Below are 17,742 nucleotides of genomic sequence, written 5' to 3' on the forward strand. Positions count from 1 at the left end.
CACACCAAATGAGTCAATAAGGTATACCTACATTTATTTGATATGTAAATATTACAAATTATTTCAATTTCTCCAGAAATTTATTTTTCCTCACTGCTCCCACCTTGAACAATATTTTAACAAATATTAGGTCTTAAAACTTAGCATGAAATATGCGATTTCAATTGGAAAATATTTTCTATTAAGCAATTTTCTTTTGTAAGAACATTAAAGCCACGTTTAGAACACAGGTCTCACCAGGATGTCGATCATCAAATGGGTCTGGATCCCCCTTACGATATTCTTCAGTTTCTTTTTCAATCAATTCAGACATCCTAGCACAAAGGGAAGACAGGGTCAACTCTAGACAAGCATATAAAAACATGTGCCACCACCTACAATAGTCAATAGTCAAAGTGTAAATAAAAGCAAAAAGTTAAGAAAATGTATTTTTCTGATAAACAGAGATCTAAACAACAATCTTATAAAACAATTTCTACTCCCAAAATCATTCCTCTCCCCTTTCCAGTCTCAAAAAATAGCACTGTTATCCCCTCAGAAGCCAAAAATCTAGGAGTCATCATTAAAACCCTCGTTTTTTTCCTCATCCCTCACAATTCCTGTTAGCCCTACCTTCAAAATATCTCTTGACTTCAATTATTTCTCCAAATTTTAACCATTCCAATCCTTGTCCAGACCACCATCATCAACTGCCTGGACTGCTTGCACTGGTCTCTTTGCTTTTTGCTTCAATGCTTGATCTGACAATTCAACCTCCAACTTCCAATGACTTACCACAGTAACTGAGTTAAACCCAAGTACTATCATGGCTTAGAATAATCCAGATTCTGTCTGCATCTCTGACCACTTCTCCTCCATCCCTCTTTCACTAAGCTGCAGTAACATGGCCTTCTCTGATTTTCAAAGAGTCCAAGTTGATTACTGCTTCAGGGCCTTTCTTTGTGCTGTTGCCTCAGCCTACAACAGTGATGGCGAACCTTTTGAGCTCGGCGTGTCAGCATTTTGAAAAACCCTAACTTAACTCTGGTGCTGTGTCACATATAGAAATAGAAATTTTTTGATATTTGCAACCGTAGTAAAACAAAGATTTATATTTTTGATATTTATTTTACATATTTAAATGCCATTTAACAAAGAAAAATCAACCAAAAAAATGAGTTCGCGTGTCACCTCTGACACGTGTGTCATAGGTTCACCATCACTGGCCTACAACATTCTTCCCCCACATAAGCTCCCACCCATGCACCCAAGCAGCCACTCATCTTCTCTCTCTCACTAGAGATTAGTTTTGCCTATTCCACAGTTTCATATAAATGGAATCCATACACTCTTTTTATATCTGGCTACTTTCACAGAATTTTTTTTAATCTTATATCAATTTGAGAGAGGGAGAGAGAGGGAGGAAGAGAGAAGGATAGTGGGAGAGCAAGAGTGAGCAAAAGAGAGAGAGAGAGTCCCTTTGTATTCATGCATTCTTTTTGAAACAAGAAAAATCACTTTTAAACTTTTTTTAAAATATATTTTTATTGATTTCAGAGAGGAAGGTAGAGGGAGCAAGAGAGAGAACCATTGATTGGCTGCCTCCTGCACGCCCCTTACTGGGGATCAAGCCCACAACCTGGGCATGTGCCCGTGACCAGAATCAAACCTGGGACCCTCCAGTCTGTAGGCCGACGCTCTATACACTGAATCAAACAGGATAGGGCAAGAGAACCCTAAGCAAGACTGACATTGTAATCTATTACAACAGCAATCAAATACAAGGCTGTCCCACCCTCCAATATCTAGATGCTGTCCTAACTCAAACTCTCCTATATGTTTCATTTCCACAAAACCATACTTCCTAGTCTTAGGGTTAAGCTCCCTGCAAAAATTCTTACCCACTCAGGTATGTTTTTCCCCATCAAGCCTCAGAATTATTTCTACTTTTTCTACCTTTCCCTCTAAACTGAAAATTATCTTTGCCACAAAAGGCAATTACACAAAATATATGTAAAATTACATAAGACCTACTAGAATCGCCAGTTGAAACTAAGCAATATAACACAGCAGAAATTAAAAAGATGGATTCTGGAGCCAGATCACCAGGGTTCAAACCTTCCATTAACTGTGTGTCCAATTACTTAACCTGTCTGTGCCTCATCTGTAAAATGATGGTAACAGTACCTATTCCTTGAGGTTTAAGTTAATATATGTCCTCTACTTAGAACAAAGCCTGATATGTGAGAGCTATTTAGGTGTTGTTACTATTAACAATGAGAATCAACCCTGGCCAATTTGGATCAGTGGATAGAGCGTCAGCCTACAGACTGAAAGGTCCCGGGTTCGATTCCAGGCAAGGGCACATGCCTGGGTTGCAGGCTTGATCCCCATAGTGGGTGTGTAGGAGGCAGCCAATCAATGATTCTCTCTTATCACTGATGTTTCTATCTCTCTCTCCCTGTCCCTTCCTCTCTGAAATCAATAAAAATATATTTTTTTAAAAAGAAAGAATCAAACGAACAGAAAACAACCTAAGGTAGATACTGACTGGCATAGGGCAGGAGGGAGCCTTCTGGAGGTGCTACGCAAGTTCTGTAACTTGATCTGGGTGATAGTTTTACAAGTAAAAAAATCCATCAAGCAAAGTACTTTACAATATATAAGTAATATTTCAATAATGTGGATTAAGCTCACACAGCTTGGCCCAATGCCAGGCCCTTTTTACAGAATCAAGTCAAAGGCTTGATATAATAAATAAAATAACATAAATAATAAAATCAATTAAAGTTATAAACAGCGGTACATTTTTCTTAAGAAATGTGTCAAAAGATCATAAAAAAAGTAGTGGTCAATAAAAGATTAAGTAGACCTGTAATTCATTGCCTGCTTCTTCTTTTTAAAAAAAAAAAAAATTTATGTATTGATTTTAAAAAGAGGATGGGGAAGAGAGAGGGAGGGAGGGAACATCGATTTGTTCCTCTTATTTATGCATTCGTTGGTTGCTCCTTGCATGTGCCCTGACCTGAAATAGAACCTGCAACCTTGGCGTACTTGGACAACGCTCTAACCAACCAATCTACCCAGGCAGGGCTCATTGCTCTCATGGAACATACCAAATACCCAAACCTGCGGCCACTGAGAAGCAGGTGAAAAAAACATGAAGGGACTTCAAAACTCAGTGAACTAACAGACCCACAATTTGGAGGGGGTGGAAGTTGCCCTATTAAAGTAAACTACTCTTTGAATTCATCCTGTCCCTTAAACTGCCCTCTAACCGTGAAGATCTTCTTAGGATTTTACTCCATACAATTTCCCGTTCCAGCCTCCTATTCACCCTCCACTCTGGTGGGGCCCATTTCCTCGCTGCTACAAAATGTGCCCCGGTCCCTTCTCTCCTCAAAGCCTTTTTCAGTCACATTTTTCACATTTTCTAGAAAACCTATTTCTCTGCTTTTCATGGAGCTATATTCTACCATCTTTCAAATCCCTTTTCCAAGGAAACTTTCCCTCATCTTGGACTGGAAAGCCCACTGGAATTGGAGTAAAACCAGGATTCTAACCTTGTTTTCCACTGTCTGGCTATGCAGGCTTTCCCAAGTAGCTCTGAGGATGGCTTTCTTTTAACAATGTAACTCTCAGTGATGCTTTTAGTAGCAAATGAGGAAGTTGAGATTCAGAGAAGTGTCTCATTGAGTTCTGACACACAAAAGGTCTTCAAATATTTGTTGAGTGAATAAAAGAAGCTGACTCATTCAAGTTCTTTCATTCTCATCACCTCCACAATATTTATGAACAATACCTCCAGATTTAGCACTTCATTAGATGTATATTACTAGAGGCCCAGTGCACAAATTCGTGCATGGGTGGGGTGGGGTCCGGCTAGCCTACCCCGATTGGGGCTAATCAGGCCGGCCCGGCTGGGGGGGAGGGGCCAAGGGTGGTTGGCCCGCTGGCCCAGCCCCCTGGTCAAACTCCCAGTTGAACTCCCAATCGACTCCCAGTCAAAGGGACAATCTGCATATTAGCCTTTTATTATATAGGATTTTGTACTATTCTGCACTGTTTCTTATCCATTAGTTGCTTCCCAGAAGGTTAGCACCTTGAAGACAGGGCCCTCTATTTTAGGTTTTGCATTGCTGAATAACTTAGCATAGCGACAATGATGGTCAAAAACGATAAATGTGAAAGAGCCTTGAAAATAAAACATTTGAGTATTTTTGTTGAGTATGTGTGTTTGATAAAATTTTTAGAGCAATTGAGTGAATCCACCGCTAACATGATCCCCATTTATGATTCTCTTCTTTCAGTTACATCAATAATCCACATATAACTGCACAATCCTTAGATCCTTTAATTCACTGTGGCTGCATTTCAAGTATCTTGTGATTAGTTCTTAATCTCCAATGCCTCTACAAATTAAACCCCCTTTCTACCAGTCAACATTTGTCCTCAAAAAAAACCTGTACTTTCACATGTTCCCCATGTATCAGAGCAGTTATGAACAAATGCATTTATCTGTTTAAACTTTCATAAGATCAGTTTTCTTTATCCCTAAAAAATAGATCATTGGCCCTGGCCAGGTGGCTCAGTTGATCAGAGCGTAGTGCCGATACACCAGACATCAGAAAATACGGTACTCCTCCTTGCTGAAGGAAACCACACTCTGAGGCAGAAAAAGGAGGTGGGGGCCAAATACAAGTGGCCTCATAAACCACTCTAAAGTTTACATTTTAGCTCTGGCCGGTTAGCTCAACTGGTTAGAGCATCGTCCCAATATGCCAAGTTGCAGCTGTGATCTCTGGTAGAGCACATGTAAGAAACAGCCAATGACTGCATAAATAAGTGGAACAACCAATCAATGTTTCTCTCTCTCTCCCTTTACCCCCCTTCCTCTTCCTCTCGCTCTCTGAAATCAGTTTAGAAAATAAAAAGTTTCTATTTTATTCTGTAGAAAAACAGGAACCAGGGAAGAATCGGGAATAGCAATATGACAATCAGATTTGTGTATGGAGAGATGCATCTTTCAGCAAAGGGGAGGACGTACTCAAAGAGGGTAAGCTGGAGACAAAGGGATAATACACACTGCCTAACGGGCCAGGCAAGAACCAGCTGATACCTAATGAAGAAAGCGGTGACGGGATGGTACAGAGGAGGAAGCAGACTCCTCAGAGCTTGATGACTAAATTGTGCTGGTAGAGGAATACACAAAAGAGGATGGTTTTCAGTTGTTTAGTTTAAAACCATTTACACCAAGGCATGGAAGAAGCTGTGAACAGGAGGGAGGGAGGATGAAGGCTATAAGCTCTATTTTGGACATGGTATGCTGTAGGTGTCTGTGCAATAGACAGGTAAAGATGTGTGAAACAAACAGCTGAGAAATGTATCTGAAATTTTAAAAAGCGGGGTCTGAAGTGAAATAGAGATTTGAAAGTTAACATAGGAATAATGTTTTAAATCATGGACGGAGATGAAGCTATCTCTGGAGAATACTTAGGGTGAATGGAAAAGAAAACCACAAACAAAGCCCTGGACTTAAAACACAGGCAGAAGAGCCCGACTGGCTTGGCTCAGTGGTTGAGCATCAACGTATGAACCAGGAGGTTCAAACCCCAGTGTGGGTGCAAGAGGCAGCCGATCAGTGATTCTCTCTCATCACTGATGTTTCTATCTTTCTCTCCCTCTCCCTTCCTTTCTGAAATCAGTTAACAGGAAGAAGAAAAAAAAAAAACAGGCAGAACAACTTACAGAGGAGAAAGAGAACAAAGGGCCTGAAAGGAAAGGTAACACACTTAAGAAGGGATGGGAGGGGGGAGAGATTAACCAGGGAATGTATATGCATATATGCATAACCTATGGACACAGACAATAGTGTGGTGAAGGTGTGGAAGGGGCAGGTGTAGAGTGGAGGGGGTCAATGGGGGAAAAAAGGGGGGAACATCTGTAATACTTTCAACAATAAAGATAAATTTTTAATTAAATTTTTTGAAAAAGGAATGTAAAGAGCTTCAAGAAGTAGGGAGATAAAGACTAGTTTTGAAAGGGAAATAAATGGATTTAGAATTCACAGTGAAGGTGAAATGTTCCTATACTATCTACAAGTTTTCCTTCTTTAAAAAGTAATTTTTTTAAAAATTAATTGTCCATACCTGGTAAGAATAGGTACCATGTCCTGCCCACTGCCATGTTCCTTTTCCCACTGCTCCAGCAGGGTAGTGAGCTCAGCTTTAGAGTCCACATGTACTGCTACCGTAGTCATGGCTGGGCCTAAGGAAGCAAAAAATAATAATAAAGATAAATAAACCTGACATACTTCCTAAAAAAGGAAAGTGAGGGGAAAGAAAAGGAATAAACAAGCATGGAAAGTAATTAAAAGCATGAAAATGTTAACCCTTTAAAAATTTTTAATTGTGATACAGTGAGAAACCTGGGATTGGGAGCCTTGATAATCACTCAAGGCATGATGAGCAAGTCGTCACCTCTCTCAGCCTCAGTTCACTTAACGTCAAATTAGATGGAGAAATGGATTGAAATCATGATTCTTAAACTTTCTAGGATCAGGAAACTCCTTTGAGAATCAGACAAAAGCTATGGTCCCTTTCACCCCTTAAAAGTGTATATACCTACATTCCATACATAAATGATCCCAGGTCTAGACAGCTGAGCTCCAAAACTTTGAGACTACATTTTTTAAAATACAAAATGTAGTCCTAGCTGGTTTGGCTCAGTGGATAGAGCGTCAGCCTGCAGACTGAACGGTCCTGGGTTCGATGCCGGTCTCGAGCCTCAGTAGGGGGCATGCAGGAAGCAGTCGATAGATGATTCTCTTTCTTTCTCTTCTCTCTCTCTCTCTCTCTCCCCCCTTTTCCTCTCTGAAATCAATAAAATATATTTAAATAAATAAATAAAAATAATAAAATACAAAATGTAGCAAAAGCAACTCCCCAAAATGTTTTGCTCTTTTTTAAGTCTTCAGGGAAAGTTCTATGAAAGATAAACAACATTTAAGTCTTAACAAAGTGGTTATCATTACCAACATGAAAGCTGGGAAGGAGTATTATAAGCCCATTTGTCCTTCGCGCTTCCTAACCTTTCTCATAGGCGATTTCCTGGAAGGAGGCTGCTGGGTTGAGTGGTCAGCCCAGGGGGTTATACCAGGACAAGGAGCTGAGACAGGCCTTGGAGAAGCTGCATGAGACATACCTACACTGGGAAGAGAGGTTTACAAGAGGCTCCAAACGGGAATGAGACCCAAATGTTTAGATGGTTTATAGATCAACTTATTGGCCAAGGTAGTTTTAGGTTCAAAATGTCAGCTCCTGCCATGCAAAATGTGTTATTTTCACTGATAGAGCAACCATTTTGTAAAAAGTTTCACACACCAGAAAGGGATTACTATCTGATCTAGGATTACTGTTCACTTTTCTAAAGATATCCACCATAAGGCCGAAAGAAGTATGTAAAAGTATCTAAAATGTAAACATTTGCATTTTAATAATGTAGAGACAGTTCTAGTAGTAGTGATTCATGTCACCTGGGCTACTCATAATTACAAAAAAGAACAAATATTTCCAAAAACAAAAAGATTAAAATTAAATTAAAAGTTACAAAGGAAATGCCGCAGGTATGACTGACAAATAGACTTCTGACCTTAAGAAAACCCAGGCTGTATTTTTTACTGTAATTACTAACTACATATGCATTTTTAAAAATAAATTTCTTGGAATTTTACCTTTCCAGAAAAGTTGCAAAGATAGAATTCCTATATACCCCTCACCCAGTTCGGTTTCCTCTAATGTTACCATCCTATCTTATAGTGGTACAGTGTCAAAAATTAAGAAACCCAACGTTGGTACATTACTACTAACTAAACTCCAGGCATGATTCGTATTTCTCCAGTTTTTCCATTCATGTCCATTTTCTGTTCCAAGATCTCATCCAGTGTACTACACTGGCATTTAGTTGTTGTTTCCGTAGTGTCCTCTGGTCTGTCAGTTGAGTCTTTCCTTGTTTTTTCATGACCTTGACAATCTTGAGAAGTACTTGCCAAGGGGGTTGGGTGGACCAAAAATTTAACCAAACATTTACAGAATAACATCAATCCTTAAATCCTTTCCAAAAAATAGAACAGGAACCACCATTTTTTCCTAATTTATTCCACAAAGCCAGCATCATCCCAAACCAAAAAAGATAAAACATCACAAGAAAACTAAAGACCAATATATTTCATGAAAATAAATGCAAAAATCCTCAACAAAATATTAGCAAGCTAAATACAGCAGCATATAAAGAGCATTACATACCATAACCAAGTGGGATTTCTCCCAAAAATGCAAGGGTGACTTTATATATGAAAACCAATTAATATAATACATACACATTAACAGAATGGAGGGGAAAAAAATGATCATATGATTGATACAGAAAAAGCACTAGACAAAATCCAACACCCTTTTGTGATAAAAAACACACACACACACACACACACACACACACAAAACAATAAACTGGAAACAGAAGAGAATTTCCTCACATGGTAAAAGGCATTTTTTAAAAACCTACAGCTAGCATTATACTCAATGCTGAAATACTGAAAGCTTTCCCTCTAAAATCAGAAACAAGACAAGGATGCCCACTTTCACCACTTACATTAAACATTGTACTGGAGTTCTAGCCAGATCAATTAATCAAGAAAAAAAAAGGCATCCAAGAAAAGAAAAAGTAAAATTATCTTTCTTCACAAATTATATCATCCTATATCCTATATAAAGAATATCCTAGAAGAATACACCAAAAAACTATTAAGCAAGCAAGTTAGGAAAGCACAGCTACAGGGTACACTGTCAATACACAAAAATTAGTTGTACTGCTGTATACTAGCAATAAACAATACAAATATGAAATTAATAAAACACTTTCAGCCTCGCCAATGTGGCTCAGTGTTTGAGTGTCAACCTTTGAACCAGAATCATGGTTCAATTCCCATTCAAGCCCTAGCCGGTTTGGCTCAGTGGATAAAGCGTCAGCCTGTGGACTGAATGGTCCTGGATTTGATTACGGTCAAGGGTACATGCCTGGGTTGCGGGCTCAGTCCCCAGTAGGGGGCGTGCAGGAGGCAGCCGATCAATGATTCTCTCTCATCATTCATGTTTCTACCCCTCTCTCACTCTCCCTTCCACTCTAAAATAAAATAAAATAATAAAATATAATAAAATAAAAATATATTTTTTTTAAAAAGCTACTCCACTTAAAAAAAATTCCCAGTCAGAGCATAACAAATCGATGTTTCTTGCTCTCTCTCTCTCTCCCCTCTCTTCCTTCCTCTCTCTCTAAAATCAAATAAATTTTAAAAATAAAAATTAAACAAATGTTAAACATAGAATTACCATATGACCCAGCAATTCCTCTCCAATGCATATACCCAAAACAAATTGAAAATAGATATTCAAATAATTGTGCACAAATGTTCAAAGCAGCATATTCACACTAGCAAAAAGGTGGAACCAATTGCAGATGTCCATCAATAAGTGAATGGATAAACAAAATGTGGTTATATCCATAAAATGCACTATTATTCAGCCACAGAAAGGAATGAAGTACTGATACATGTTATAGCTATAGATGAATCCTGAAAACAATATGCTAAATGAAAGATGCCAGACACAAAAGGTCACATACTGTATGATTCTATTTATATGAAACATTCAGAATAGGTCAATCTATCTAGAAAAAGTTGCCTAGTAGTTGCCAGAGGGTTGGGGATGGAGGAAATAGGAAATGACTCCTTAATGTGTATATATAGGGTTTCTTTGGGGAATGATGAAAATATCTTGAAACTAAAAGAGGTGATGGCTGCACAACACTCAATATACTAAATGTCACTGAATTATATGCACTTTAATATTGGTAATGGTTAATTTATGGTATATGAATTTTATAATCTTTTTAATGAAAAAAAAGTTCTATAAGAGAATACCTGCCGGACCGGTTTGGCTCAGTGGATAGAGCGTCGGCCTGCAGACTCAAGGGTCCCGGGTTCGATTCCGGTCAAGGGCATGTACCTTGGTTGCGGGCACGTCCCCAGTGGGGGGCGTGCAGGAGGCAGCTGATCGATCTCTCTCATCGATGTTTCTAACTCTCTGTCCCTCTTCCTTCTTCTCTGTAAAAAATCAATAAAATATATATAAAAAAAAAAAAAAGAGAATACCTTTTGGAAAACAAGCAGTCAGCCTAATGGAGCACATAAAGGCAAAGTTTTAAAAAAATACTACCTCTAACAAAGGTCAACTCAAAGGCGTTAAAATACTAAAATCATAGAGTTCAATTTAAACACATACTTCTGGTATCATTTTCAAACTTCTGATTAATTATGACTGAGAATAGTTATAACTTTGGAAATAATCACTTGTCCAGGGAAATTATAAACTTATAATAAACTAAAGTAACACCACCAATAATTCATTTTACTACCAATGAAAGACTAATAACACAAAATATATTATACTAGTGGCCCAGTGCACAGATTCGTGCACACGCATGCCATTGGCGACTGGCGCCAGTGAGAGCATGCGCAAGTCAACATTTATTTTTAAACTTGAGACCTGGTGCACTTGGCGGGGGGGGGGGTCCCCTCAGCCCGGCCTGCAGACTGAAGAATCCCAGGTTCGATTCCGGTCAAGGGCATGTACCTTGGTTGCCGGCACATCCCCAAGAGGCAGCTGATCGATGTTTCTCTCTCATTGATGTTTCTAACTCTCTATCCCTCTCCCTTCCTCTCTGTAAAAAATCAGTAAAAATATATTAAATAAATAAATAAATAAAATGAGTTCTTTAAGTGGTATAGAATTTATGGCCTGTCCAACAGTGACACAATAGTTACCAATTGCTGAAAATTAGTATGGAGCAGACATTTAGCTAAGTAATTCTCTTGCGATTTCCTGAATTTTCACACCACACTCCCCTCTTTTACAGATGATAAATGAGATCCTCAAAACTAATCAATAGTTACTTGGTAGAAAAGGATTTCAAGCATTCAAACCCAACTCTACAGTCATAATTGGGAGATCTTGATAAAGTTAAGTTCTCCAAGTTGCAATTTCCTTATCTACAAAATGGAAAATATAGTTGTGAGGATTAAGTGATAATACTGTCCACCCACGGAATAATATAAAGTCCTACAAAAATGTGTAGAATGTCCTTATCCTTAAAGGATGGCTGCCAAAGTATTTAAGGATGATATGTCTGCAAGACATTTTCAAATAGTTCCACAAAGTAAATATACACCAGACCCATATGTAGAGAAAATATGACAAAATATTGAATCTGGATGGATAAACAAGTGTTCATTTTACTATTCTTTCAGCTTTTTAATGTTTGAAATTTTTCACAATAAAAAGTTGGAAAAATTAAGAAGTATTTTCTTTCCTAATTTGGACCAACTCTCAAATATATTGTCTAGTGAGAAAAGCAAAGAGCATGTGTATCCCTAAAATAAAATATCCCTGGAAGAACACACAAGAAACAGAGAAGCTATTACTTTTGTGGCAGGTAACTGACTTTCTAAGGGATAAAGGTAAGAGAAAGATTTTTCATTTTTCAAGTAATTTGTAACTTCTTTCTGTTTTTGTTAATGGGGGGGGGGGGGGGAGACATGGATTGGTTGCCCCCCACATGCACCCCACCTGGGCCAGGAATCAAACTGCAACCCAGGTACATGCCCTTGCAGGAAACTAGAACCCGAGACCCTTCCTGCACAGGCAGATGCTCCAACCACTGAGAAACATCAGTCAGGGCTATTTTGTAACTTTTTAATTGAATCATAAAATCTCTCCTATTCTAATACACAATACTAAATGGCCTATTAGCAAAATTGCCCAAAGCCTAAAATAAGGTCCACCTTAAGAAAAGACCCCATAAGGTTACAAACCTGAAACAAACATTTAAAAGCATTCTTCTTTATTTAAAAAAAAAAAAAAAAGGAAAAAATCCGAGTTTTGGAAGTTCAAGTAAAACTTATGCAATAATTAGTATGAAATATGAAATCACTATAACAATTTTCTATTACTTGTCCATGACCATCTCCTTTAAAAAAAAACACACATAAGAAAATTAGTAATAAACCAACTTCAATCACTTCAAGCTAAGCTTTAACATGTGGTTCATTTCACCAGATTCCTCCTCTATTAAACTTAACAACTGAACAAAAGGTGGATTTTGTTCAACACTGTGCTCTGCCACTGCCCCAGAGATTCTGAGCATAAAATGACTTCCTACATAGTCCCCAGATTCTATTAGCTCCTTTAAAAGAAAACTGTTTTTATTGTATTTATTGGGGCGACGTTGTCAATAAAAGTATACAGGTTTGGGTTCAGGTGTACAATTCTGTAATATATATCCCCTGTATATCGTATTGTGTGTTCACCACCCCAAGTCTCTATTAGCTCAACATCCAAACACATAAAACCCAAATCTCGACAGCATCAGGCAGATCGATTCCCTAAAGAGCCTGAACATACAAGCTTATATAAACCGTAAAGGTAAACTCCAGCAAACCGGAAAATTACAGGACGGCACTGCCAATCAACCTCTCCCTCCACGTTAACAGAGCGTTCAGAGCAGAAAGATGCCGCTGGCACAATGGACACATGCAGCCTCATTAAAAGGCTTCCCCAAAACCGGGGGGAAGCACAACGTGGTGTGGACAGGCACTCGCGGCTCCCACTGAGGCTCCAGAACTCCTTCACCAAACGCGAAACCCGAGCGCCAACACTCAGAGGAGGAAGCGGCCCGGACGAGAAGACGGCGCCAAGCCAACGCCGGCGACGCCCGGCTGGACACGACCGCAACCCCCGGAAACGGGTTCCCGGGCAGCGCGGCCCGCACGCCGGGGGCCGGGGGCCGGGGGCCGGGGGCCGGCTCCCGCCGCAGGACGCGCACCTCTCGGCCCCGCTCGCCTCCGCCGGGGGTGGGAGGAGTGCCCGGAAGGCTCCGCCCCGCCGGGCGGGCGCCGGGGGAGGAAGCTCCCGGCAGAGGGAGGGGAAAGCCCGCCCAGGTGACTGGAGCTAGAGGCGGAGACAGTGTGGGAAGGGGGCCGCCGTACGGCGGGGAAAATGGAGCCCCCCAGCCCGTACGGAACGTAGACTGGGTGGTGGGGAGGGAAAAGATGACCAGGGGAATGAGGGGGCGCCCCTCCGATAGGCAGGGACGGGCACACCCCTACCCTCCACTCGGGGCGGAAGAGTTACGCTCGCGGAGCCTCTTTCGCGGACGCGAGGGAGAACGTGGAGGCCCCGCCCCCGAGCCCAGAACCTGGAGGAGGAAAAGTCCTGTCAGGCCCGGGGCCCAGCCTCCCCGGCGGCCCGGCCCGCCCCCTTCCCGCCGGCGGCCCAGGCAGGTGCCGCCCCTCCCCCAGCCCGGCGCCCACTCTCCCGCCCGCCGGGCCACGCGCCCCATCTCCTCGTGCTTCTCCCAGAGACCTGTCCTCCTCCCCAACCCACTCACCTTCCCGGGCGGCTCCGCCGCTGCCCCCCGACCCGGCCAGCGGCCACAGTTCACACACACCGCCTCAGGTCCCGCACTCTCCCTCACACACACACAGCGCGACCCAGGCTCAGGAGCGGCCCACATATTATGCGTCACTAGCGCGCTACGTGCTTCGTGCGCGCGCGCGCGCCTCCCGACTTGGCGCGAGGCTCGCTAAAGGGAGGCGGGAGGCGCGCGAGCCGGCGGGACCGGGTCGGACTCCGCAGCCGCCTGGGAAATGAAGTTCCGCTTCTAGGGCCTGGGCCCTTCCGTCTTAATTGGCGCATGAGCACTCGGCCCGTACGCATTGACTTCTGGGATTTGTAGTTTTAGGCTTAACGCGAACTGCCGTGTACTGATTGGCTGCTTCAGAAGGCGGAAGCGAAAAAGGAGGAGGAACTCGAGCCCCGCGCAGCCAGCTGTCTAAGCGCTTGCTTCCTTCTCAGGACCTTCCTGTGACTGGGCAGAGCTTTTGTTTCATTCTGCCATTTGCACCATTATTAACATACCAGGATCTAAGAAAATACTTCCCACAAGCACATCAGAAATCACAGCACCCACTAAACAGAAGGCTCTGGTTTTTCTTTGTCTTTCTGTTCAAGGCCTAGTCTGTGGAATCAATAAATATCACACACGCAAAAACAAAATCAACAACAAAAAAGCTAGCCTGATTGATGGGTCTCTTTTGGGGCGGGGGGGGGGCGCGGGGAGGGGAGTCTCTTGATTCCATTCTCCACTGCACCCCATTCCCTTCTTTCCAGAAAAGAGGCCTCCCTCCTTTACTTAAGTGTGTAACTTGGAGCAGCTGCTCAAGCACAAAATTCTAGAATGTGGGGTGGCAGTGCCACAGCCGTGTCTCCTCTCTGCTTCCCTCTCGCCTCCCAGGACACACAGCTCTCTTCTCTGTGCTGCTGGAACTTGGCCTGTATCCATAGGGGCCTCTGTCCTTTCCTTTGTCTTTACAGCAGGTTCAGCTCTGAGCCAAGTGTTCTACCAACGCTTTTTCGTGTAACCTTCACTACCACCCCGCAGATAGATACACTTAGCCACCAATACAGGTGAGAAGTCTGCGTGCAGAGAGGTGCCCAAGGAAGGGGGCCCAGGTTCGTGGGTCCAGGGGCTGGAGTTGTAACGTTCCTAGGCCTGTCCACCAGCACGCCTTGCACTGACTTTCTTGCCATGTCTCCCTGGGCCCTAAACCCAAATGCATAAGAATGGAGTGTTCAGGCCTTAGAATTCCTTTCTCTGTCCGTGGTTTAGCTAGTGCGGTGCTGACTTCCACACTGACTGGGGTCCTGAACACAGGGTCCAGCTCACCGGTTCCTGGCACAGCCTCAGCCTCCACCAGATGGCACTGTTCCCTTTCAGAAACCCAGTGTGAGGCCGAGTCCGTCATGGGAGGGAGGGAGGGAGGGGTTTTGGAGAAACCAGGGTGCAGGGGACCGGGGAAACAGAGCAGGAGCTACACAGGACCTGTCTAGAAACTGCTCCCTCCAGAATCTACTCTGTAACGTCTACCCTGGACCCTGCCAACACCCCACACACACACACATAACCACACACCTGCAGGCACTCCCAGACCCCCCACCCTGAGATAGGTAAAGGGCAGCACCCAGATTTTCTGGGCTGCACAAACATTCCAAGCCTGCTCACTAACACATTTCACAGGACTGGCATGCATGCCAGATACACAAGTATTCACACCTGTGCATTGCACAGCCAACATGTTCACATCTAAGTACACACAAGCATAAAGCCACAGAAAACCCAGGCCCACGTGGCCAGCTTGATCTGGCATATCGCTTCCGAATCACTGGAAAAATATTCCTTTTTTTTGTGGGGGGAGGGGGAGATTTTTCTTGACCTCTTTGGAAAAACATCTCTGGACTCTGTTCCTCCAACCCTCCACCTGCCTGTGTACCACCACCACCGCCAGCACTAGGGGCTACAGACTCAGGTGTGTTCAACCTGCCCTCCCCCCCAAGCAAGGCCATGCACTAGGGTAGGAGTAGCCATCCATGGGTAGGAAAGCCAATAGCACCAAGTCCTCTGAGCCCAAGGGAGGTCCTTTCCCCCTCTCCACCCTTTCACCACCCCTTCCCTCCCACTGCTTACTTCCAGGCTCACCTGACCCAGGTACTCCCACTAGCCCAAGCCCACCCTGGTGCCACCCACAACCTGTGTGCCTCCTCCTGCAACTCCCTAGGGCCGGGAGGAGAGGCCGACTGCCCCACAACCGCTTCCACTCTGCTGGTGGCTGCACAGCTACTGCAAGTGTCTGGGGTCACATGAGCCATCAAGGAGCGGCTCGGGGCTGCCAGGCCCTGGGGACGGACGCCATCCTGGTCAGAAAGGGAATTCCAATCATCCACTAGTGCTCCCCTCCCCACCCCCACCCCCGCCTGGGAGCCCCTACAGCCTCCTAGAAAAATGGAACACTAACCCCCATTGCCCAAGACATGTGCAAAGCAACCACTCCTATAGGGCCACATCCTGGTATCCACTCTTGTCTTGCAGAGGGAACACTGAGGCTCCACAAAGGCAATACTTGAGCCCGGCTGGCATGGTTCAGTAGTTGAGCATCGACTTATGAACCAGGAGGTCACAGTTCAATTTCCGGTCAGGGCACATGCCTGGGTTGCGGGCTCGATCCCCAGTAGGGGGGCGTGCAGGAGGCAGCCGGTCAATGATTCTCCCTCATCATTATCTCTCCCTCTTGCTTCCTCTCTGAAATCAATAAATATGTATTTCTTATAAAGCTTTAAAAAAAAAAGATGACAGTGAAAGTGCACACCTGTCTCAGTCTCCGGGGGCAGTCCCTGTCTCCTGTTCCCACAGCACCACCTCCCAGATAGGTCTGAGGCTCAACTGGGACATGAAGCCCCAACTCCCAACCCCACCCCAGCTCCCACATACCAGTCAGAGTGAGGCGCGCCCAGAAGAGCCCCGTGCAATATTTAGGGCATACTTGTATGTTTAAATAGCATTGTTTATGAGAAATTAAAATGGAACTGGCCATCTTCTATCTTATTTGGCAACCCCACCTCGGAACCACTTGCTCAGCCACAGACCCCAAGGACTCCCCTTCTGCAGCCCCCAGGGCCTCATTTAAATCACCTGGAAAATAGTTACAAGCAGGTCAGAACCACTGCCTCCCAGTGGGTCTCATTAAACATTAGACAGGCCAAGCGATCCAGGCTCCCTTATCCAGAAACTGGTGATCTGGGTGGATTGGGCCACGGGGACAAGGACACCTCCTTTCTAGCATTGTTACGGGGATTAAATGCCATCGTGCTTGTAACGTGCGGAGCTGGGGGCCTGGTACACAGCAATGCCAGCTAAGTGAGGGCTCCCCCGGCTTTGATTACTCTGGGTCCGCGCGTCCCCCTGGAAGTTTTTCAGGACGGCCCCGGCCCGCGGGTTCCTCTTTCCCCCAGTCCTGCCGCTGGAAGAGAAATGAGCTCCTTACCAGGAAACTCCCAGGGCACGCTTGCGGGAGCACTGGGAAGTGGCAGAGACCAGGCTTGGGGATCACCGGTCCACTCTGGGCCCCAGCCCAGAACTGAGGACTGAGCGGGTCAGAGGGCGGGTGAAGAGCACCTGCTCCCAGGCTTCCCCCTGCCTGCGAGGGCTGCCACCACCCAGGGGTGAAGGCAGTCAAGGCCGAGGAGCCTCTTGGACACGAAGCCAGGCATGTCTTCCTCCCCCAGCCAGCCAGCCACCCGGCCACCTGTGGACGTATCTGGAACTCGTGCCCAGGGCCCACTTCCTTCCCTGGGGTTCTCTGGCAGGATGGTGATGTCACAATCAAAGTAGAGGCCAGAGGGACGGCCAGTGGACCCTCACATGGACCTGCCAGCACAAAGGGCCAGACTCTGCCACCCAGGTCCCCAGCACCTGTCAGGCCCAGTCACCGTCCCTGCTGACTCCAGAGACCCTGCCATTCCCAGGGGCAGGGCCCCAGGTAAGAGGCGGCCGTGGGGCAGGTGCAGGGAAGGGAAGGAGAAAGCATACCCAGCTGGAACCGGATGTCACTCCGGGAAGAAACAACAGTGCAGGGAGCGTTGGGGAGAGAAGTCCTTGCGTTTGGGGCCAGGCCTGTTTGTAGCTACAAGCCTTTTTCGAGGGACGCAGGAATCTCTGGCCTGACCGCAGACCCTGACGAAGACTCGGTCCTGTCAAGCCTCCCGCTCGGTCAGCTCATCGGCTTGGAAAAGCCTAGAGAGGAGTGGCCTCCTCTGA

The 17,742-nt window shown here is 44.4% G+C and overlaps 1 protein-coding gene across 2 annotated transcripts in view; it reads right to left on the reverse strand.

Annotated features, from left to right (window-relative positions):
- DCAF1 (DDB1 and CUL4 associated factor 1) overlaps nt 1–13,603 on the reverse strand; it is a 49,109-nt gene extending 35,506 nt beyond the window's left edge. Inside the window, exons 1-3 of one of the 2 annotated variants that reach the window (XM_070391355.1) lie at nt 13,480–13,600; nt 6,129–6,246; nt 238–314 (exon numbers count right to left, since the gene is read on the reverse strand). In XM_070391355.1, the coding sequence (XP_070247456.1) occupies nt 238–314; nt 6,129–6,238 (187 nt within the window). In that variant the 5' untranslated portion in view covers nt 6,239–6,246; nt 13,480–13,600. Of the gene's footprint in view, nt 1–237; nt 315–6,128; nt 6,247–13,479 lie in introns of both variants that reach the window. The other variant, XM_070391356.1, reaches the window with a different exon arrangement.
- Nucleotides 13,604–17,742: the final 4,139 nt, after the last annotated feature.

This window comes from Myotis yumanensis, unplaced genomic scaffold, assembly GCF_028538775.1.
Source record: "Myotis yumanensis isolate MYYU_CA2020_CCGP unplaced genomic scaffold, mMyoYum1.0.hap1 SCAF_14, whole genome shotgun sequence".
NCBI lineage: Eukaryota > Metazoa > Chordata > Mammalia > Chiroptera > Vespertilionidae > Myotis > Myotis yumanensis.